General features: G+C 49.3%; 2 protein-coding genes across 22 annotated transcripts in view; one reads left to right on the top strand and one right to left on the bottom strand.

The window, feature by feature from the left end:
* ZNF175 (zinc finger protein 175) lies at positions 1-16735 on the top strand. 3 transcript variants are annotated; one of them, XM_082709986.1, is made up of 4 exons: positions 1-147; positions 4298-4489; positions 10356-10482; positions 14422-16735. In XM_082709986.1, exons 2-4 carry the CDS (start codon positions 4418-4420, stop codon positions 16101-16103), a joined length of 1881 nt encoding a protein of 626 aa, XP_082566112.1. In that variant the 5' UTR covers positions 1-147; positions 4298-4417; the 3' UTR covers positions 16104-16735. The 3 variants fall into 3 exon arrangements, with proteins under 3 accessions (XP_082566112.1, XP_082566110.1, XP_082566111.1); XM_082709984.1 differs by having other exon boundaries at positions 14311-16735; XM_082709985.1 differs by lacking the exon at positions 4298-4489 and having other exon boundaries at positions 30-147; positions 14311-16735.
* The window catches only part of LOC309852768 (beta-1,4-galactosyltransferase 3-like), an 18128-nt gene continuing 11631 nt past the window's right edge, over positions 13386-19882 (bottom strand). For 11 of the 19 annotated variants that reach the window (XM_082710033.1, XM_082710039.1, XM_082710025.1 and 8 more), the window contains 3 exons: positions 19518-19705; positions 18628-19003; positions 17382-18544 (listed from right to left, as the gene is read on the bottom strand). In XM_082710033.1, coding sequence (XP_082566159.1) covers positions 18308-18544; positions 18628-19003; positions 19518-19705 — 801 coding nt within the window. In that variant the 3' untranslated portion in view covers positions 17382-18307. Of the gene's footprint in view, positions 16040-17381; positions 18545-18627; positions 19004-19517; positions 19706-19882 lie in introns of those variants that run through there. The other 8 variants (XR_014305374.1, XR_014305373.1, XM_082710030.1 and 5 more) reach the window with 8 other exon arrangements.

Here is a 19882-nt window from a genome sequence, read left to right as displayed (position 1 = left end):
TCTAACCCAGACCGGAAGTGGCTCGGCGCGGCCATTTCGGTTGGGTAGTTAACTGGTTCTGACCTGTCACCCGTGTGGGAGGCCCAAGTGTTTCCGGACATTAGCCGTGGAGATCCTTTGGGGTCCGTGAGGGGAACTCGGCTTAGGGTGAGTGTGAGGGGCTGAGGGGAGGAATGACGAGGGTCTGCGGAGTGAGTAACGGGGCCTCAGTGAAGGGGGGCTGTGGGATGAGGGGCGTTTTCTAATCCCAGTTGGGTGATTGGCTCGGTTATTTTCAGGCTTTGCGTATTTCCTGTATATGTGTTAAGTATTCTGGGAATTTAAACTCCAAGTGTTTTGTTTTTGGGGTTTTTTTTTAAGAATTTTTTTTAGGGGCGCCCTTTGGCTCAGGTCATGATCCCAGCATCCTGGGATCGAGTCCCACATCGGGCTCCCTGCTTGTCGGGAAGCCGGCTTCTCCCTCTCCCACTGCTCCTGCTTGTGTTCCCTCTCTCGCTGTGAAATAAATAAGTAAAATCTTTTAAAAAAAGATTTTAGAGAGAGAGCAGGGACAGGGGGAAGAGGGAGAAGGAGACTCGAGGCTGAACAGGGAGCCCAGTGCGGGGCTCCATCCCAGGACCTTGAGTTGAGATAGTGATGAAGTCCCAGAACCTAAGTCAGGTTCGGTGGGGTGAGGAGGTTCGGAGCTGACGACTAAAGAAAGAATTCTTAAGATGTCATTGGTGCAAAATGGTGGTTTATTAAAGCACGGGGACAGGACCCGTGGGCAGGAAGAGCTGCTGCGCCTGGTTGTGAGGGTGGGCATGTTATATACCCCACGGTTGGGGGGAGGTGGTGAAGGGATGGGAGGTTTCAACAGAGTTCTCACATTTTAGGGAGTCCTTGCCCTTATGGCCTGATCAATGTCGTCTTTAGGTCAGGCATTAACATCAAGATAATTGGGAGATTCTTGGTGGGGCATTATGATCTGGCTATCATTTACATTCCCTTCTACCCCAGTCTCCTCCAGTTTATGGTGGGAGGGGGACATTAGGGCTTCAGGAACCAAGAGTTATTTGCCTCTGGAAATTTGTGCTATTGATAAGGTAACCTCCCTGTTTAGGTCTCTAGGACATCTTGTAGGGCAAGGGAGATTCCTGTTCTGCAGGATTGCGATCCCTGCAAGTTAACTATTTATCGTTTTATGGCAGTCAGGGGTGCCTGAGGAATGCTACACATATGGAGGGGAGCGGGTGAAGAGGGGGTGCAAGGCGCCAGCTTTTGCTTTGTCCTCAGCCAGCCTCCTGCTCCCTCATCAATAGGACCCAAGCGGGAGGCAGACGCTCAACCGACTGGCCACCCAGGCGCCCCCCAAGTGTGTTTTAATACCACGTTTTGCATTGTTGGCCCTTGAAACTTGCTCACTTGAGGACAGCGAACATGATTCTGGAGCTGGCCTTAGTAGGTGACACTGGGGACATCCGGGGAGTGACTCTGAAGGTGGTGATTGACTGGGAGCAGGAGCTTCAGGGATTGGAGGACCTTGAGGGTCCCGTTGTAACATCGTGGAGCAGTGTTTTGGGGATCTGCAGAAATCAGAGTGCTGTGCTATGGGTAGGATATGGGAGCCAAAGGACTGCCGGTCTGAATGGTCAGTTATGGGGGTTTCTGAGGCCCTTCCTTAGCACCCTGTGGACATGGTGAGGGTCAGTAGTGGTCAGCAGTTGAAGAGATGGATGATGGTTTCCTGTTGGGCTGCTTTAATTGCAACCCCATTGATGAGGGAGCAGGAGGCTGGCTGAGGACAAAGCAAAAGCTGGCGCCTTGCACCCCCTCTTCACCCTTTCCCCTCCATAAGTGTAGCATCCCTCAGGCAGCCCTGACTGCCATGAACAATAAGCAAATAGTTAAATTGCAGAGCTCACAATCCTGCTAGACAGGAGTCTCCCTTGGCTTACAAATGTCCTAAATCTCACTAACAAAGACGATTGATAGCAGGATTGTGACACCCCACCAAAAAGTCTCCCAACTATCTTAATGTTAATGGCTGGTCTAAAGACAACATTGATCCAGCAGCAAGGGCAAGGCCTCCGGCAGGCCTGGAACATCCTGGCACCTTGTAGGCCTTCTTTAGCATATGAAAACTCCACTGAAACCTCCCTTCCCCTCACCTTCCCCCAACAGCAGGGTATATGACTTGCCTACCCTCACAACCCGGGGCAGCCGCATCTCTGCCTGCCCACGGGTCCTGTCCCCGTGCTCTAATAAACCACCTTTTTGCACCAGAGACGTCTTAAGAATTCTTTCTTTAGCCGTCGGCTCCAAACCTCACCCCACCGAACCCCACCTAGGTTCAAGAACTTCATCACCATGTTGGGGATTACTTGGGGTCCTGTGGAAATCACACTCCCTGGGAAACACTTAACTGGCAACCAGCATAGCCTGGTTATGTGGGTGACAGGGAGGCATTTATGACCTTGTGGCACTCCTTGGGGATATCTGGAGGTCAGTGCTGTCAGTGACTGCCTTTGATGTGCGGTTGGGAGGCAGTTCATTAGTACAGTCAAGACACGTAAGTGATGAAGTCCTCAGCCAGCCTCCTGCTCCCTCATCATAAGGGTTCTGGGGTTCTGGTGAGGAGGGAGCTGAAGACAAACTGAGGACAAAGCAGAAGCTGATCCCTGCAATCTCCCCCCACTCCTCAGTCCTGGGTGAGACTGGTGGGACCTTCCAGGAATCTCCCATCTTTTGTTAAATACCTTGTTAGAAGGGGAAAACAACCTTAACCTGACAAAGGCAAGGCCTCCAGTATCTTGTAGGTCCTCTTTAGCATATGAAAGTTCTACTGAAACCTCCCTTTTTCCTCACCTTCCCCAACCCCATCGTATATAACCCACCACCCCTCACAATGGGACCGTGGCTTTTTCTGCCCCTGGGTCCTGTCCCCATGCTTTAATAAATGGACCAGTTTGCACCAAAGATGTCTCAAGAATTCTTTCTTGGTAGTCGGCTCCGGACTCCACCTCACTTACATTCTAAAACTTCCATCACTGGTGCTTGTCTGCAGGCTTTCCAGGTGAAGGGGGTTGAGGACAGGAAATTTAAGTTTCAGCTTTGTTATGGGGCTCCTGGCTGGTTAGTCGGTTGAGTGTGTGACTCCATGTGGGGGCTGCAAGTTCGAGCCCCACCTTGGGTTTAGAGATTACTTAAAAATAAAATATTTAAGAAAGAAAAAAAAGAGAGAAGTCTGGGCTGTCTGGGATGGGCACTGAAATGTCCAGAAGCTTGCACGGACATATCAGCCGGGCCAACTTGGATCCTCACCTCTCTGAAGCCAACAGGAAATGGGAATGGTGTGTATGGAAGCTGACCACGTAGGGGATCACGTGGGATAGGGTCAGCTGTGTGTAGTTTGGAACAAGGCAGAGGAAGGACTGATTCTCTTTTCTTCCCTGCAGACTGACCACAAGGCAAAGCCTGACAGCTTCAGTTTCCTCATCCACAAAATGGGCATAATAACGATCATAATGTTTAGTGGGCAGGGTTATATGGAAATTAAACAGGTGTTCATGCCAGGTAGGTGCTGCAGGCTTAATGAGACTCATCACATGTTAGTGTCCCGATGCCTGCAATAAAAACTGGCTTTCTCGATTTGGAAACTGCATTCAAAGTAATACTTGCCTATTCCCAAGCCCAGAAGGTGTCAGAGCTACAGTTAAACCTTCATGTAGTCCAAACTCTGTGTTTTGTTTAGTTTTTTCCAAGATTTTATTTATTTGACAGAGCACAAGTAGGCAGAGAGAGAGAGAGGAGGAAGCATGCTCCCTGCTTAGCAGAGAACCCGATGTGGGACTCGATCCCAGAACCCTGAGATCATGACCTGAGCTGAAGACAGAGGCTTAACCCACTGAGCCACTCAGGCGCCCCTAAGATTTGTTTATTAGAGAACACGAGTGCGGGGAGAGCCAGAGGAGGGAGGGAGAATCCCAAAGCAGACTCCCCACTGAAAGCGGAGCCTGATGTGGGTTCGATCCCAGGACCCTTAGATCATGACCTGAGCTGAAATCAAGAGTCAGCCACTTAACTGAGCCATCCAGGCGCCCCAGAACGCTCTCTTTTATTTTACCCTGATTCGTAACCAGTTGGGTTCCATAGGGTCTAGCACAGTGACCCTTCCCTAAGGACCCTCAAAAATACTTGTGTGGAGCAAATGTTAGAAGAGCAACCATGTGAGCATTGCCTTTCCAGAACTTCCTGGTGGATTTATGGAGCTCATGGGTCGGACCATATCACTGAGCCTGCGGGTCTCTCTTCACAGCCCAGCCAGAAACTCCGCAGCAGCTCTGATCGAAGCCTCCAGGTGCCCACCGAGCTTCGAGATTCCAGGAAAAGTGGAGTTGTTGGCAAGAGAACCCAAGAAGTGAAGCCCAGGGGAGACATGCCCGCTGACGAGAATGTACCCCAAAGGTCCCAGGTCCTGGGTCCACAGGAGCAGAATGGGCCATGTGAGGTAAACAGGAATGGCGCCAGGGACGGTTCTCCACAATTTGAGGGCAGACACAGGAAGCAGTGGGCTCTGGACTGTTGCTGAGACCGTGTGCCCCTCCTCCTGAGAGGGGATCATGGGGGCTTATGTCCCCTCATCACAGGCCTTCTGTACAGATCGGTGGAAGAGCGTATGTTGTAGAGGGCTGGTTCTGGGGCAAAGGAAGAAGAAAAGGGAGCCCCTGATCCGGGTGGGAAGCCCCAGCCACTGGCAAAGAAATGCAGATTCTTTCCTGCCCTGCTGGGAAGCGCCTTCATCCACCACTGGGTCTTTGCATTGTTCTCAGCTGGTCCCAGTCTGATTTCTTACCTGCTTGTTGGCGGTTGGCTCTTTTCCATCTGTCCTCATGGTTTATAGAATCCTAAGATACTAGAGCAAAAACGGACTTTTAAGGACATGTATGGTTTTTTCTATTTTAAAAGATGAATACAAATGCCGGAGAGGGGTGTTTCCAAATTGCCCACAGATGAAATATTTGATATTGGGAAAAGAGGAAAGTAAGACACAGACCCCCACAGAAGGAAGACTGTGTGAGGACACAGTCAGAAGTCCATGTACAAGCCAAGGAGAGACCACAGAAGGTCCTTCTGTGGGGGTCTGTGTCTTACTTTCCTTTTCCTGTAAGTATCCCTGGTCATACTGGATTAGGGCCCAGCCTTCTGACCTCATTTTAACTTAGTTACCTCTTCAAAGACAGCATCTCCAAATACTGACACATTTTGAGGTACTAGGGGTTCGGACTTCAACATGAGAATTTTGGGGGGTGGGGAGATACAGTTAAGCCTGTAAAGAGTGACAGAAAATTACATTGTAGGAAAATGCCTCTTGTGTTGCATTGCTGTGGGTTGAAGTATTAAGAGTGTGATTGAAAGCATTTCAAGTGGCTGTTAGGATACAGGTTACTTCAGGGCACCTGGGTGGCTCAGTGGGTTAAGCCTCTGCCTTCGGCTCAGGTCATGATCTCAGAGTCCTGGGATCCAGCCCAACATCGGGCTCCCTGCTCAGTGGGGAGCCTGCTTCCCCCTTTTTCTCTGCTTGCCTCTCTGCCTACTTGTGATCTTGATCTCTCTGTCAAATAAATAAATAATTTTTTTAAAAAAATTTTTTTAAGATTTATTTACTTGACAGAGTTCACAAGTAGGCAGAGAGGGAGGCAGAGAGAGAGGGAGAAAGCAGGCTCCCTGCTGAGCAGAGAGACCAATGTGGGGCTCCATCCCAGGACCCTGAGATCATGACCTGAGCCGAAGGCAGAGGCTTTAACCCACTGAGCCACCCAGGCGCCCCAATAAAATTTTTTTAAAAAGGGTATGGGTTACTTCATAGTAGCACATTCCCTTTGATACAATGAAAATAATCTTGCCTGCTTGCCCTGGTTTTCATTTTGCCGTTTCTTTTTCTTTTTCTTTTTTAGATTTTATTTATTTATTTGACAGACAGAGATCACAAGTAGGCAAAGAGAGACGGGGAAGCAGGCTCCCTGCTTAGCAGAGAGCCCAATGCGGGGCTCGATCCCAGGACCCTGGGATCATGACCCGAGCTGAAGGCAGAGGCTTTAACCCACTGAGCCACCCAGGTGTCCCTCATTTTGCCATTTCAATAGATAACCCTTTTGCTAATTCATATTTTTTGGTCAGCTTGTAAATAAAAACAGCTGCCTTTGCAAACCGTGCCCTGTGGCAGAGAATCAAAATGGGCCTGACTCGAGCTTGATAGAGCAGGAAGGTGTAACCTAGTTCACTGTCCTCCGTAAGAGCATGTGTTCCAGCTCAAAAAAAAAAAAAAAAAAAAAACGAAAACAGCTAACAGCTGTCAAGATTGTCTTTCTCCTCAGTGGCAGTGAATTTTTACCCTATTAATGAAATATGTGGCTGTTTACCTCCCAATCCTTTAATTACACTCTTACAGGGGCGCCTGGGTGGCTCAGTGGCTTAAGCTGCTGCCTTCGGCTCAGGTCATGATCTCAGGGTCCTGGGATCGAGTCCCGCATCGGGCTCTCTGCTCAGCGGGGAGCCTGCTTCCTCCTCTCTCTCTCTGCCTGCCTCTCTGCCTACTTGTGATCTCTCTCTGTCAAATAAATAAATAAAATCTTTAAAAAAAAAAAATTACACTCTTACACAGCTGTGTGACACTGAGGTTTATGAGAAACCTCTGTATTTGGTTGTCGGCATCCAGGGCTCCTGGCTCACAGCTCCCCGGATCTTTGGAATTTCCTGAGCTATAATTAGTAAGAAGGGGCATCTTTTGTCCCCGTTTTAGCCTTGTTCTCAGTTCCTGGCAGCAGGGGGTCTGGGGAGAAAGCTTTAGAGCCTGAGAGGTGTGAAGTGCGTGTCTTGTTATTCATAACAAGGCCATTTCCACCACAACTGGGTTTATGTAAATGAGCTGGATTTTGGAAATCCCCTAAGGGTGGTGGTTCCCGACCCAATGGTTAGAGGGTTGGGACTGGAGTCCCACCTCTTCACCGCTGGGGAGAGGAGAGGGGCTGGAGTGAATCAGTTACCAAAGGCTCAGGATTTCCTCAGTTGCGACTGTGTGGTAAAGCCTCCATAAACATCCAGTGGGTTTGGGAAGCTGCCAGGTTGGTGAGCACATGGAGGTGTCCTGGAAGTGGTTCACCCGGAGGGGGCATGGGAACGCCTATGTACCTTGCCCCATGCACCCCTTCATCTGGCTCTTGATACGTATCTTTTACTATCTTTTTCTAATAAACTGCTGATCCCAGTGAGTAAACGAGTTTCCTTAATTCTTTGAGCTGCTCTAGCATATTAATTGAGCCCAAGAAGGGGGTCATGGGAACCTCTAATTTAAGCAAGTCAGAGGTACAGGTGACACAGCCTGGTCTTGTGACTGGCCCCCGTAGCGGTGGGGCCGTCCTAAAGGGCTAAGCCCTCGCCTGTAAAAGCAGTCACCACCTCCAGGTGGATGGGGTCAGAATTGAGTTGAATTGAAGGCCGCATTGCTGTTGGAGACCTGCTTGGCGAGGGGGAGGGGGCATACCTCCTTCCACACATGTATTGGCTTTTGGTCCAGAACCAAAAAAAGCTACCTCAGTTGGAGTTTTGAGTGAGCGCTCTTTCATACCCTCCCAGCCCCTCGGAACTAGCGTGCTTTTCAAGCCCACCCTTCCAGGATGGGGATCAGCTTTTGGTCAGATCGGTGTTCCCTGTCGTAAAGGAAAACCACTTCTCCTGCACGTCTCCTTTACACACACAGAAAACCGTGTTTCTGATACTTCCAGTCACCAAACCCAATGTAAGGGCCTATTTAGCCAGAGCGGCCCCACCTCCGTTGAACAGCCATTTGGTTGTTTATGCAGTAAAACTTAAATTGACCCTGTCCCCCCTCCAGGGGAACTTATTTAAAAGCAAGTCCGGGAAACCCGTCCCAGGCAACAGCCCAAATACAAGCGTGGGTCAGGTCAGGTGGAGATATTCAATCAGTGGGGGCCTTACTGTCTCCTAACTACCAAGGTGATGGGCTAGTTTCCATAGCTACTGTGGGGTGAATTATAATTCAGTTAGCCACCTGTGTGTGGCCAGGCCCAACCACATGGCCTTTGTCTGTGGTTAGTTAGTCTGGAAAGTAGGGAGGGGTCGTCCTCTCTGTAAGGGGCGGCCCCAACCCGTCTGTTTCACGGTCGGTCTGATTCTTGATGCTTGGCACGAAATAAAGCTTTGCTTGACCTTCGCTTTGTATCAGTCTCGCTCCTTTTGTTGGGTCCATGGTCAAAGGAGTGAGACTGATCCAAAGTGAAGGTCAAGCAAAGCTTTATTTCATGCCAAGCATTGAGAATCAAACTGACCGGCCAGTCTCTTACGAAGAGGCAACCTCTCCCAGCCTCACAGACTAACTTTTTTATAGAGCAGAGGCCATGTGGTTGAGCCTGGCCACACACAGGTGACCAACTGAATTACAATTCACCCTATAGTAGCTATTCGAACTAGCCTATCACTCTGGTTAGAATTGGTGCCCAAAAGGCAGGGCCCACATTCTTGGGTGGTTAGGGAGGTGCTTTCCTGATTGGATGTCTCCACCTGGCTTGACTCATCCTTGCATTCTGGGCTCTGTTACCTCCCCCTGACCTGACACGTCCTGGTATAATGGCTCTGTTATCAGGGGCTGATCAGTCATATTTTACTGGTTTCCCATACTTGTTTCTAAGTAAGTTCCTCCGCGGGGTGGGGGTGGGGGTCTGTCAGTCTAAGTTTACTGCATAAACAACAAAATGGCTCACTCTGGCTAAGCAGGCCCTTACACTTTGACCATGGACCCATCATTTGGGGACCCAACAGCATGGGGAATTTTTTCCCACACTGAGCACTTCCCTGTGACAACAGCTGGGTGTCCTACAACGTGTCAGCAATCTGCAGTATGAAGATTTGATCCCAGGCAAGGGAAAGCTTCATTGCCATCCAGTTGGCAAACTGGGAAACCACAGTCTTTGGGTACAGAAGGGGGAAGGTTTAGGGTTAAATAGGCAAAACCCACAAGTTATGTACCGCTAGCAAGGGTGTCAGGCTGAGGTCCCAGACTTCAACCTCAGGCACAGCATGACAAGCAGGGTGCAGCTCCCGGGTTTCTGGCAGTGACTCTGGGATGTGGTGGCCAATGAGGAGCACGAGCACGTATCTTGGGGGTTTCTCTGAATTTTGCGCAGGTGCATCCCCTTGGGCTGTGCTGACCAGGTTCATCCTCACCGTCATCTGGCTTGGTTGAAATTAGTTTCTCTCCCTTGACATGAGGGAATCCATCTTGTGCATTAGCTATTGCTAATTGTTTGGGTCTTGTTCTCAAATTCAGTTCTGGCACTGTCTGCCCGTAGATGGGGCCACATCCCTCACGTTAAGGGCACAGTCCGACAAGACAGCCCCTCTCCCCCGACCTCAGATGCCAGTTGAAACTCCGCGTTGTCACCAATGCTTCCGACTCTCTGGGCTTCAGAGGTTCCCGTAACCTCCTCCTTGGGTTTAATTAATTTTCAAGAGTAGCTCACAGAACTCAGGAAACCCATGTACTCACTAGATTACTGGTTCACTGCAAAGGAGATTAAAGGATAAGAATCAACAGCCAAGGGGGCCTGGGTGGCTCAGTAGCTGCCTTCGGCTCGGGTCATAATCCCAGGGTCCTGGCGTCAAGCCCTACGTTGGGCTCCCTGCTTGGCAGGGAGCCTGCTTCACCACCTCTCCCTGCTTGTGCTCTTTCTCAAATAAGTAAATGAAATCTTAAAGAAAAAAGTCAACCTCCAGATGAAGAGATACACAGGGAGATTCTGTCCCTGTACAGTTGGGAGGCCGGGCAGGGTGGCGTATGAAAGTGATCCTATTCAGCAACCCGGGAGCTGTCCAAACCCTGCCCTTCTGAGTGCTTTTGGAGGCTGCAGAACACGCAACCCAGATTTCAGTGATGAAATCGTTGGCGACTGGTAGTGGGTTCCAGGTCGTCTCCCCTTCCTGGACTTCAGCGGTGGGGCTGAAAGTTCAGTCCTCTCATCACTTGGTGGGTTCCCCTGGCAACCAGCCCCCCCCATACCCATGCTGACCTATTAACAGAAGAGAAGACACCCTTTATCACTCTCCTCACTTAGGAAATTTTAAGGGTTTTAAGGAGCTCTGTGCCAGAAAACTAGAACAAAGACCAGCCCAGTATCAAAGTACGTAGTAGACGGCAGCGTATTTCTAGAGACCTTTAAAAACCCAATACAACATGAAACAGGTGAGTTAGTGGAAAGCCGTATAGATCGTGGTGAAAAGTCATTAAAAAGAAGTCTCCAGGTAGCTTCTGTGTTCACCGGTAGTGAGTAATTAATTGACATCAGGGTGTGTTTTTACAGGGATTGGTGTCATTTGAGGACGTGGCCATGGATTTCAGCAGGGAGGAGTGGCAGCAGCTGGACCCTGCCCAGAGATGCCTGTACCGGGACGTGATGCTAGAGATCTACAGCCACCTCCTCTCCGTGGGTGAGCACACCTGACCTGGGAATCTTGGATGGACCTCGTTGGGATTTCCTTCCTTGTTGTGCGACGCAGTAGGGCATCTGAAGTATGTAATCCGTGTGCCTTTGACTTGTCCCGGATTGTTCATTCGTTTAGGACACCCCTGGATATCACTTTGTTCCCAGTGAAAGATGTTGACTTTTCTGATGAGCCAATAGTCTGTAAAGCCCCGGACCCCATTCAGATCTGAGATTCTTTCTCGTTACCAGGGTATCACAGTCCCAACCCAGAGATCATTTCCAGGATCCTCTGAGCTGAGAGGCTCAGCTCCCATATCAGAGGCGTCAGAGTGAGTGACTATTACCTGGCCCACGTGTATATATCTTTGAGAGGCGTTATCTGCCCCAGTGGTGGGCTATACATTGCCTTCCAGTTTCTGACTAACACTGTAATACATTATCTTGTAAGCGCCCCTTAGGGAGAGGGGTCAGAATTTCTCTGAGGTGAACACTCGGGAGCGAGATTCCCTAACCCCTGGACAGAAGTGTAGTTAATGTGACCATGAAAGCCATCCTGCTCTGGAGACGAGCTGTGTAACCTCCGCTCCCGTGAGAGAGTGCATCTCACCTGCCAGCACGGCTGTTCATCAGCTTTCTCTTGGCCCGTGTGGTGGGCGATAGGCCTATTTCTTGCTTTAATTTCATTTTTCTAGTAAAGAGAGCATATCCTCATCTGTCATCTGATTGGGTTTCCCATCTTTTGTCATCTTGTTGGTCCATGGACTTTTTTCTTAAGGCCTTTTTTCCTTTTTATTTGTTCCCTGAATTCATTGATTTTTCTTTTCTGTGCTGGATCTTCTTTCTTCTTTCCCCCAGATTGTGGCACCTGCAGTTCAGGGCCCCCATGCTTCCTTTTTTTTTTTTAAATAAGATTTGATTTATTTATTTGACAGCGAGAGAGGGAACAAAAGCAGGGGGAGTGGGAGAGGGAGAAGCAGGCTTCCCGCCAAGCAGGGAGCCCGATGCGGTGCTTGATCGCAGGACCTGAGGATTATGACCTGAGCCGAAGATAGAAGCTTAACAACTGAGCCGCCCAGGCACACCATGTCCATCAGAAGGATCTGATCGTCTCTTCATGTAGGAAGTCAAGGCCCCTTCTCTTCGGAACACCCAAGCTGCAGTTTTTTTCTGGTGGTCCCTAGATAGATCCCCTCCAGTCCCTGTACCTAAACCATTCACTTAGCTACATGGCAGACGCTTCCCGTAGGAAGACTCACTTCCTCTAATTTTGGGAGATCAGAAATTACACAAATCAAACGTGCGTCTTGCCTTACACGTTTTACTAGAGTCTCCTGCATGTCTTGGCTCTTCCACCACAGTCCTCTTACTTAAAACTCTAACAATTTTTTCTTTTGAATGTGCAATTTAGTTGATGCTTTTTCTTAATCCCAGTGGTCTCCCCTAAATGAGCTCCTATTTCTTCCTGCTTGTGTTTTTGTTCCTAATGGGTTTTGTGGTCAGTCATGATGCCATTGACAAGAGTTTTCCAATATTTTTTTTTTTCTCCCCTGAGATTTTGATGGAAAAATACAGTTATTACTATGTAGGATTAACAGAGTCTTCTCAGTGACATCAGTGTCGTGGCCACATATTTCTAATTTTAAGTGTAGCTGAAGAGTTTGATTGCTCATGCTCTGTTCTGTTGGGTTCCTATTTTGTTCCATGTCTGCTACAGAGACATATGTATGATATACATAAAGGTAGACAATATATATTATCTAAGAAAACTGTAAATATCTGGGCATGAGCCTACTTAAAATAAGAAAATTTTTAAAAGATGGTTGAGATCATAAATTTCATAATTACATGTTTTTTACCACATATTTTTAAGATTTTAGTTTTAAGTAATCTCTGCATTGAACGTGGGGCTTTAAACTCACAACCTCAAGATAAGAGTCATGCTCTCTTCTAACCAAGCCAGCCAGGCGCCCCTCTTTCTTTTTTTTTTTTCCTAAAGATTTTATTTATTTATTTGACAGAGAGAGATCACAAGTAGACAGAGAGGCAGGCAGAGAGAGAGAGGGAAGCAGGCTCCCTGCTGAGCAGAGAGCCTGATGCGGGACTCAATCCCAGGACCCTGAGATCATGACCTGAGCTGAAGGCAGCGGCTTAACCCACTGAGCCACCCAGGCGCCCTCCCCTCTTTCTTTTTAGCATCTGTTCTATACTAATAAATTTGATGATCAATGACTCCCATTCTTGGTGGGGGAAAAATGGTGTATTAGGTGGTGTACAGAGACACCAAGGTTCGGTGACAATTTCTAGAATAATTTCTCTCCTGTAAAACAGTTTTTTAAGAAAGCAGGTCAGGGGCACCTGGGTGGTTCAACAGGTTAAGCCTCTGCCTTTGGCTCAGGTCATGGTCTCAGGGTCCTGGGATCCAGCCTCACATCGGGCTCTCTGCTCAGCAGGGAGCCTGTTTCTCCCTCTGCCACTCCCTTTGCTGTGCTCTCCTGCTCGCTCTCTCTGTCAAATAAATAAATAAATCTCAAATAAATAAATAAATAAATAAATAAAAATTAAAAAGCAGGTCAGCAGGAAGCCTCGCTTCTTGGATTCTTCAGGTGTCTTGAATTTTTCCCTCACTGTTACACTCTGCTTTGTGATGCTGTCCCTCTGCAGCATTGAATGTGCCGGGTACCCAGAGGCAGGTTCTGCTGGGCAGAAAAGGGGTGGAGGGTACTGAGAAGCTGTGATCTCACCGCCCAGGCCAGAGCTGGTGGATAATGCTGCATTTGCATTCCATCAGCAGAAACAGACTCACCGTCCCACCTCCTTGCAGCGGCGCTGGGAGTTGTTTTGTAGCTTGGCCTGTCCACAGTTAACTTCTGTGGAAGAGGGTGACACATGTCTCAGGAGACAGCTTACTTGTCAACTTCTTTAAGATTTTATTTATTTATTTGACAATGCAGAAGTAGGCAGAGAGGCAGGCAGAGGAAGAGGGAGAAGTAGGCTTCCTGCTGAGCAAGAGAGCCTGATGTGGGGCTCGATCCCAGGACCCTGAGACCATGACCTAAGCCAAAGGCAGAGGCTTTACCCACTGAGCCACCCCTTGTCCACTCTTCCAAAAAAAAGTACATTGGATTCATTGGGTCATAAGTTTATCGGTTCAAGCAAACAAATTTCAGCTTCCTGGAGAGTTGAGTCTGGGCACAGGTGTCCTTTCCCTGCTTGGCAGTGTCAGGATTGGAGCTTTCTTACTTCTCCAGAGGATTAACAGGGCAGCTGGGTTTGTTATCGTTTCTAACAAGTGAGAGGAAACTGGTGGGTTAGTGACAGTTTAGATCTGAAAGCTGATGAAGAGCTGCCCTCAGAGCCCCTCCTTTTCAAGCCTTGGCTCTTCCCACGTGTCACACCCCTGTCTGTATTTTCTGTCATCGTAGGTGTTGGTGTCTCCGGGTTTCTAGACTGCAGGCCTGCGTTAGGTGGAGCTGGCTTGTCTTTTGTTCTAATTTTCCCCAGAGCTCCGGGAGGTGATTTTGGTCAGTTACTTAGAGACTCTTTGCTGCCTCCTGTTCTATGAAATGGAGAGTAAGCGCAGTTACGCATGCAGGGTTGTGAGGATTGAAGAGTTTCCACGCGACGCAGAGCGCGGTTGCACACGTGCTCTGTGCTGTACGCAGACAGGCGACATGAAGCGAAGGCAGGGTGGGTGTCTCCTCCGCGGCGCCGCCCTCCCATCATCGTTATTACCGTGACTCAGCAATTCATGTTCGCCCTCAGTCCACTCCTATGGTTTCTCCTCCATCCTCTCCTAACTCGTGTTCCTTTCATCTTCTTCCTCTGCTTCTAGAAGGGGCATTGGGACTTAAAACCTCCCAACAGAAAATATTTGAAAAGGCTTCATTTCACAACAGTAAGGAAAGTGAAGTCACAAGAGGTGGTACGTGGTGTTCCATTTCAGAAGACCTGTGGGGACACAGTGGCCGTGCAGCGAGGCGTCGGCAGAAGCAAGATGAACCTGCATGGCATGGGGCCTTCCTTGACAGGAAGACACTGGATAGAGAGAGAGACTGGGAGCGGAAGGACCCAGGAAGAATCATTCATGTGAGGCCTCACCTTGTTTGTTCACAAAGCAGACCTCCTAAACACTGCTCAGTTGCCAAGAGTTTGAAGCCTAATCCAGACGTGAATCATCAGACTCAAAGCAACAGCACAGAACACCTCAGTGAGCTGGCTGGCTCTGGCCGGCTGTTCACCCGTAGCTCTTCCCAGGCCAGCTACAAGCACATTCATCCAGGAGAGAACTTCTGCGAAGGGAATCAACATCCGAAAGTCCTCAGCCATAAACAGTCACGCACGCAGCACCAAATTCGTAATCAGGAGAGACCCCATAAATGCGCTGAGTGTGGCAGGGGCTTCCCCCAGAAGCCGCCCCTTGAGCAGCAGAGATTCCATAGTGTAGAAAACCTCCAGGAGTGCAGCAGATGTACTAAGGGCTTCACCCTACAACCAAAGCTGGGTGTGTATCCGACAGCTCACACAGCTAACATCTGCAAGGAGTGTGGGAAGGTCTTCGTTCAGAGAGCAGAACTGATGACACACCAGAAAACTCACACGAGAAGGAAGTCCCATAAATGCCATGAATGTGGGAAAGCCTTTTTCCAGACATTATCTCTCTTCAGACACCAGAGGACTCACACTAGTGGGAAACTCTACGAATGCAGTGAATGTGGGAAAGGCTTCTCCCAGAATTCAGCCCTCGCCATCCATCAGAAGATTCATACGGGTGAGCGCCAGTACACGTGCGGTGAATGCGGGAAGGCCTTCACCCAGAAGTCAACGCTCAGCTTGCACCAGAGAATCCACTCGGGGGAGAAGTCCTATGTGTGCATTGAGTGCGGACAGGCCTTCGTCCAGAAGGCGCACTTGACCGTGCATCAGAGAGGGCACACCGGAGAGAAACCTTACCCGTGCCACAATTGTGGGAAAGCCTTCATTTCCAAGTCACAGCTTGATATCCATCACCGAATTCATACTGGGGAGAAGCCTTATGAATGTGGTGACTGTGGAAAAGCCTTCACCCAAAAATCACACCTCAACATCCACCAGAAAATTCACACCGGAGAAAGACAACACGTATGCGGCGACTGTGGGAAAGCCTTCAACCAGAAGTCCATACTCAGCATGCATCAGAGAACTCACACTGGGGAGAAGCCTTACAAATGTGGCGACTGTGGGAAAGCCTTCACTTCCAAGTCACAGTTCAAGGAGCATCAGCGGATTCACACTGGAGAGAAACCCTATGTGTGCACCGAATGTGGGAAGGCCTTCAATGGCAGATCAAATTTCCACAAACACCAGATGACGCACACCAGAGAGAAAACCTTCGCCTGTTACAAATGTGGGAATGCCTTTCTCCAGAAATCTGAGTTGGTGGCACATCAGAGAACGCATGTTGGGGAGAAGCCTTATGAATGCTATGACTGTGGGAAATCCTTTGGCCGGAAACCACAGCTCCAAGTGCATCAGCGGATTCACACGGGAGAGAAGCCTTATGTATGTTCTCAGTGTGGGAAGGCCTTCAACAACAGATCCAATTTTAATAAACACCAAACAACTCACACTAGAGACAGGTCTTATTAAAGCAATTACTGTGTGAAAGGCTTTACCTAGAAATCAGTTCCTCATATACATCAGCGTATACACAAATGAGACAAACTAAATTTCTCGAAGAAGAGAAAAATCTCCCAAGAGTTAGATTCAGTTGTAGGTTACAGGATTCAGGATTCTGAAAAACTCCAGGAACACTGCATGTTGCAAAGTTGCACATCATTTGACGTGAAAGAAAGGGCTCAGAAAATAACATGAATGAACATGAAGGAGGGTAAATGTCCATATTTGTACTAGCCTTGTTAAGGAGTATGAAACTCATCTGGGAAGAAACCCTGACTGACACACTGAGAATTGTGTTCCTCTGGGAAGTACAAGACTTGTACCAGATGGGTTATAGGAAAACTTGTGAGAAATTAATGGTAATCCTGTTGAATTTGGAATATCGGTATTTTCAAAGTACTAGAAACCAGAATGACAAGACAGTTTTGTGTGTGTGTGTGTGTGTGTGTGTACACCTACATAACACTCAGTTCTCTAGTGTTTGCTGTAGGCTTCACTGCATAGCAGAGGTATGGGAAGGTTTATTTGTAAAGGATGTACCATAATTAAGTTTATCAAATTTATTCCCATTTGAATATATCCTGAGGTTGCACAGTCAGTAACTATTAGTTTCTTTATACACACAGGCACAGCTACCTCCTTGTGTCGTGCTTCACAGATACCGTGTTTTTACAAATTGAATGGTTTGTGGCATCCCTGTGTCGGGAAGATCAATACTACCTTTCCCCACGGCGTTTGCCCCCATCATGTCAGTCACATGTTGGTTGCTCTTGGGATATTTCCAAGTTTTTCATTATTATCCTATTGAATGTGGTGATCTGAGATGAGTCATTACAACTCACTGAAGATTCAAATGATGGTTGGGTTTTTTGTTTTGTTTTGTTTTTTTTTTTTAAGATTTTATTTATTTATCAGAGAGAGAGGGAGAGAGCGAGCACAGGCAGACAGAATGGCAGACAGAGGCAGAGGGAGAAGCAGGCTCCCTGCTGAGCAAGGAGCCCAATGTGGGACTCGATCCCAGGACGCTGGGATCATGACCTGAGCCGAAGGCAGATGCTTAACCAACTGAGCCACCCAGGCGTCCCGGGTTTTTTTTTTTTTTTTAAGTGTTTTTTAATAAGGACACACTTTCCTTAGGGGTACCGCTGTTGCACACTTCATAAACTACCATGTAGTGCCGACGTGACTCCCACATGCACTGGGAAACCCAAAAATTCATTTGACATGTTTTATTGCGACATTCGCTTTATTGAGGGGCCTGAAACTACCCGAAGCTGCGGTATCTCTGAGGTGTGCCTGTCTCGACATGTGAATGTACTTTCTTGGTTAAATGTATAAATGGGATTTTGTAACATACACTGGCCTTCATAGTACACCTTTTCTCTTTCGTGACCTGCTCAGTTCTACCACCCCGCCTTCATTTCTTCCCACTTCCACCATCTGGTGAGCAGCTCCATAAATGACCAGCGTTAACCTTTCAGTATGGACTTCTTTGTATTTTTACACAGGCTCCTAATCATTTACACCAGGAGTCAGCAAACCAGCCGTCAGTCAAATAGGGTTCGCCACCTGCTCTTTGGAATAAAAGTTTTACTGGACGTAGCCATGCTTTTGTGTTGATGTGCAGTCTGTGACTGCCCCTGTACTCCAGTGGCCTGTGTGCAAGCCAGAAATACACGCCATCTGGCCCTTTCCAGATTACCTGATACCCACCTGTGCTGATAATCCTGTACCCGGGTGGGAACTCTGTCCTCTAGAAGCACCGGATCACACCACACACGAGCATGGGCACCTCAATTCTCCCTGCTGCCGTGCGTCTGTTCAGTGGCTGGACCGTCCTCACAGGTTTTACTATTCATTTGTTCTTGCCGCTTTCGTTGCTACAGGACAGCGGCCAGGCTGCCTGCTCTTCCGGGGCATGGGCCTAGGAACCAGGTACCCAAATTTGATCAAATGTCGGTCACATAAGTGTTTAGCTCCTCTGCCCTGGGTTTCTAAAGAATGATGCTAACAGTGCCTGCACCGCAGGTTTTCATGAGCCGGTGGGTGTGTGGTCAGCACTTAGAGCCACATGAAGAGAACCTGAAAGTTTGAGGCTCTGAATTAACGCCTGGAAATGAAAGGGTGGGGATGAAGGTTGGCGGAGAGGAGAAGTGAGTAAAATAAACTGTCCTTTAATAGGAAACCAGTTGGGAGGGCTGCCCTGCAGCCCAGGTCTTGGGGATCCTGGTCCAGCCTCCAGCTCCCCCGCAGCTTGCCACGGGGGCTCCTAGGACCGGCGAATGGGGAACTCGATGTCCACGGTGAGGTTGGTGTAGAGGGCCTGCAGCTCCTTGGAAAGCAGCCTGTAGCCCAACGAGTTGATGCCATCCTGCTCCCCTTTGTGGCGGATTGAGGCCAGGAGGTCGGGGCTTGGGGGAGGGAGGGCAGCCACATGAGCCCAGGACATAGGGATCACCTGATACGGGACATCCTGCTTCAAACCCCAGCTTACCTCTGGGGGCTCCGCTGGTGGCTGGGGTCCTGCCCCTCCAGCATGTGGTAGCGGCCGAAGAGCAGATGGGGTCGGGAGAGAAACATCCCGCTCAGTTGCAGCCTTACAGGGGGAGAGGGCAGGGAGGCCAGATGCCGGCCTCTGACAGGGAACCCATGCCACACTCAGCCCTTCAGGCGACAGTGGCCCGTGTCCCCCACACCATGGGGGGACCTGCAGCCCCGTGCTAGGTTCCTTAAGCAGGACCCCCCACCTGGCAGCGATGTCCTGGTCCTCACGATCCCAGCCCTGGTACGAATTGGGGAAGCCATTGATCTTCAGGTAGTGAATGGGACGCAGGGCAAACACACCCCCAAGGTAGCCACGGTAGGGTAGCCTTGAGAAGCAGAGAGAGTTGGAAACAAGTTTCGGGCCACAGGGGCCCTGGCTAGGATCTCCAGGCATTATTTCTGGATTTGCCCTTCCCCACTCACCCCTGTGATAACTAACCACTCCCCTGGCCCCTCAGGTGTCCCCTCCCCTAATCTTAGAGTAGCTCTCCTTTTGCCCCTTGAGATGGGCCCTCATTAGACCTGGGATATTCCCTCCCCTAAATCTGACAGGCCCACTTTGTGACCCCTTGATGGCCCTTTCTCCCCAGACTTCTGGGATAACCTTCTCCTGCCCCCCAGACAACCTGTCCTTTCATACATGTTTTTCTCTGACCTCCATCAAAACCCTATCACTGACCCTCCCCCCACCCCCCAGTCAACACCTGCATCCCAAAGGAAGGTTCTCCCCTGTCTACAAGGCTTTTCTTTGGGCCCCATCATCCCTCTCTGCCTCGGTCCCAGGGAGGCACAGGGCCTGGCCAACTATCCCCCCACAGGAAGCTCCCTCCTTCCACCTACTTGTAATCGAACTTGTCGATGGCCACAGATACATGGGCAGGGAAGATGTCGCAGATGTAGAGGTTGCGGTCATCCTCTGGGAGGAGGTTCACATCATGGAAGAAAAGACAGTCCCATTCCTCCTCCTGCATGGCCTCCCAGAACCCCACGTTGCGCAGCTTGCCCCGGTTGAAGGCAGTGTTGTGCACCTGGGATGGACAGAGACGCTCCATGCTTCCTTGCCAGCAGACAGAGCATGCCCCCAGTTGCCAGGCCTGTCCTCTCCCCTTTTCAAGTGCCATTCTGCCTGGACCCTATTCCCACTGGAGCTGGAAAACCCAGACCCATCCACAAGGGCACAGTTCAAAGGTTACCTCCCCTGGAAA

This window comes from Mustela nivalis, assembly GCF_964662115.1.
Source record: "Mustela nivalis genome assembly, chromosome: 18".
Classification (NCBI taxonomy): domain Eukaryota; kingdom Metazoa; phylum Chordata; class Mammalia; order Carnivora; family Mustelidae; genus Mustela; species Mustela nivalis.
This window is presented reverse-complemented; position numbering and strand designations above follow the sequence as displayed.

Coding starts and splice junctions, on each gene's coding strand:
- ZNF175 (XM_082709984.1), top strand. CDS start 4,418: ATGCCCGCTGACGAGAATGTACCCCAAAGGTCCCAGGTCCTGGGTCCA. Junction 4,490..10,355: donor AGCAGAATGGGCCATGTGAG/GTAAACAGGAAT, acceptor GTGTTTTTACAG/GGATTGGTGTCATTTGAGGA. Junction 10,483..14,310: donor CAGCCACCTCCTCTCCGTGG/GTGAGCACACCT, acceptor CTCTGCTTCTAG/AAGGGGCATTGGGACTTAAA.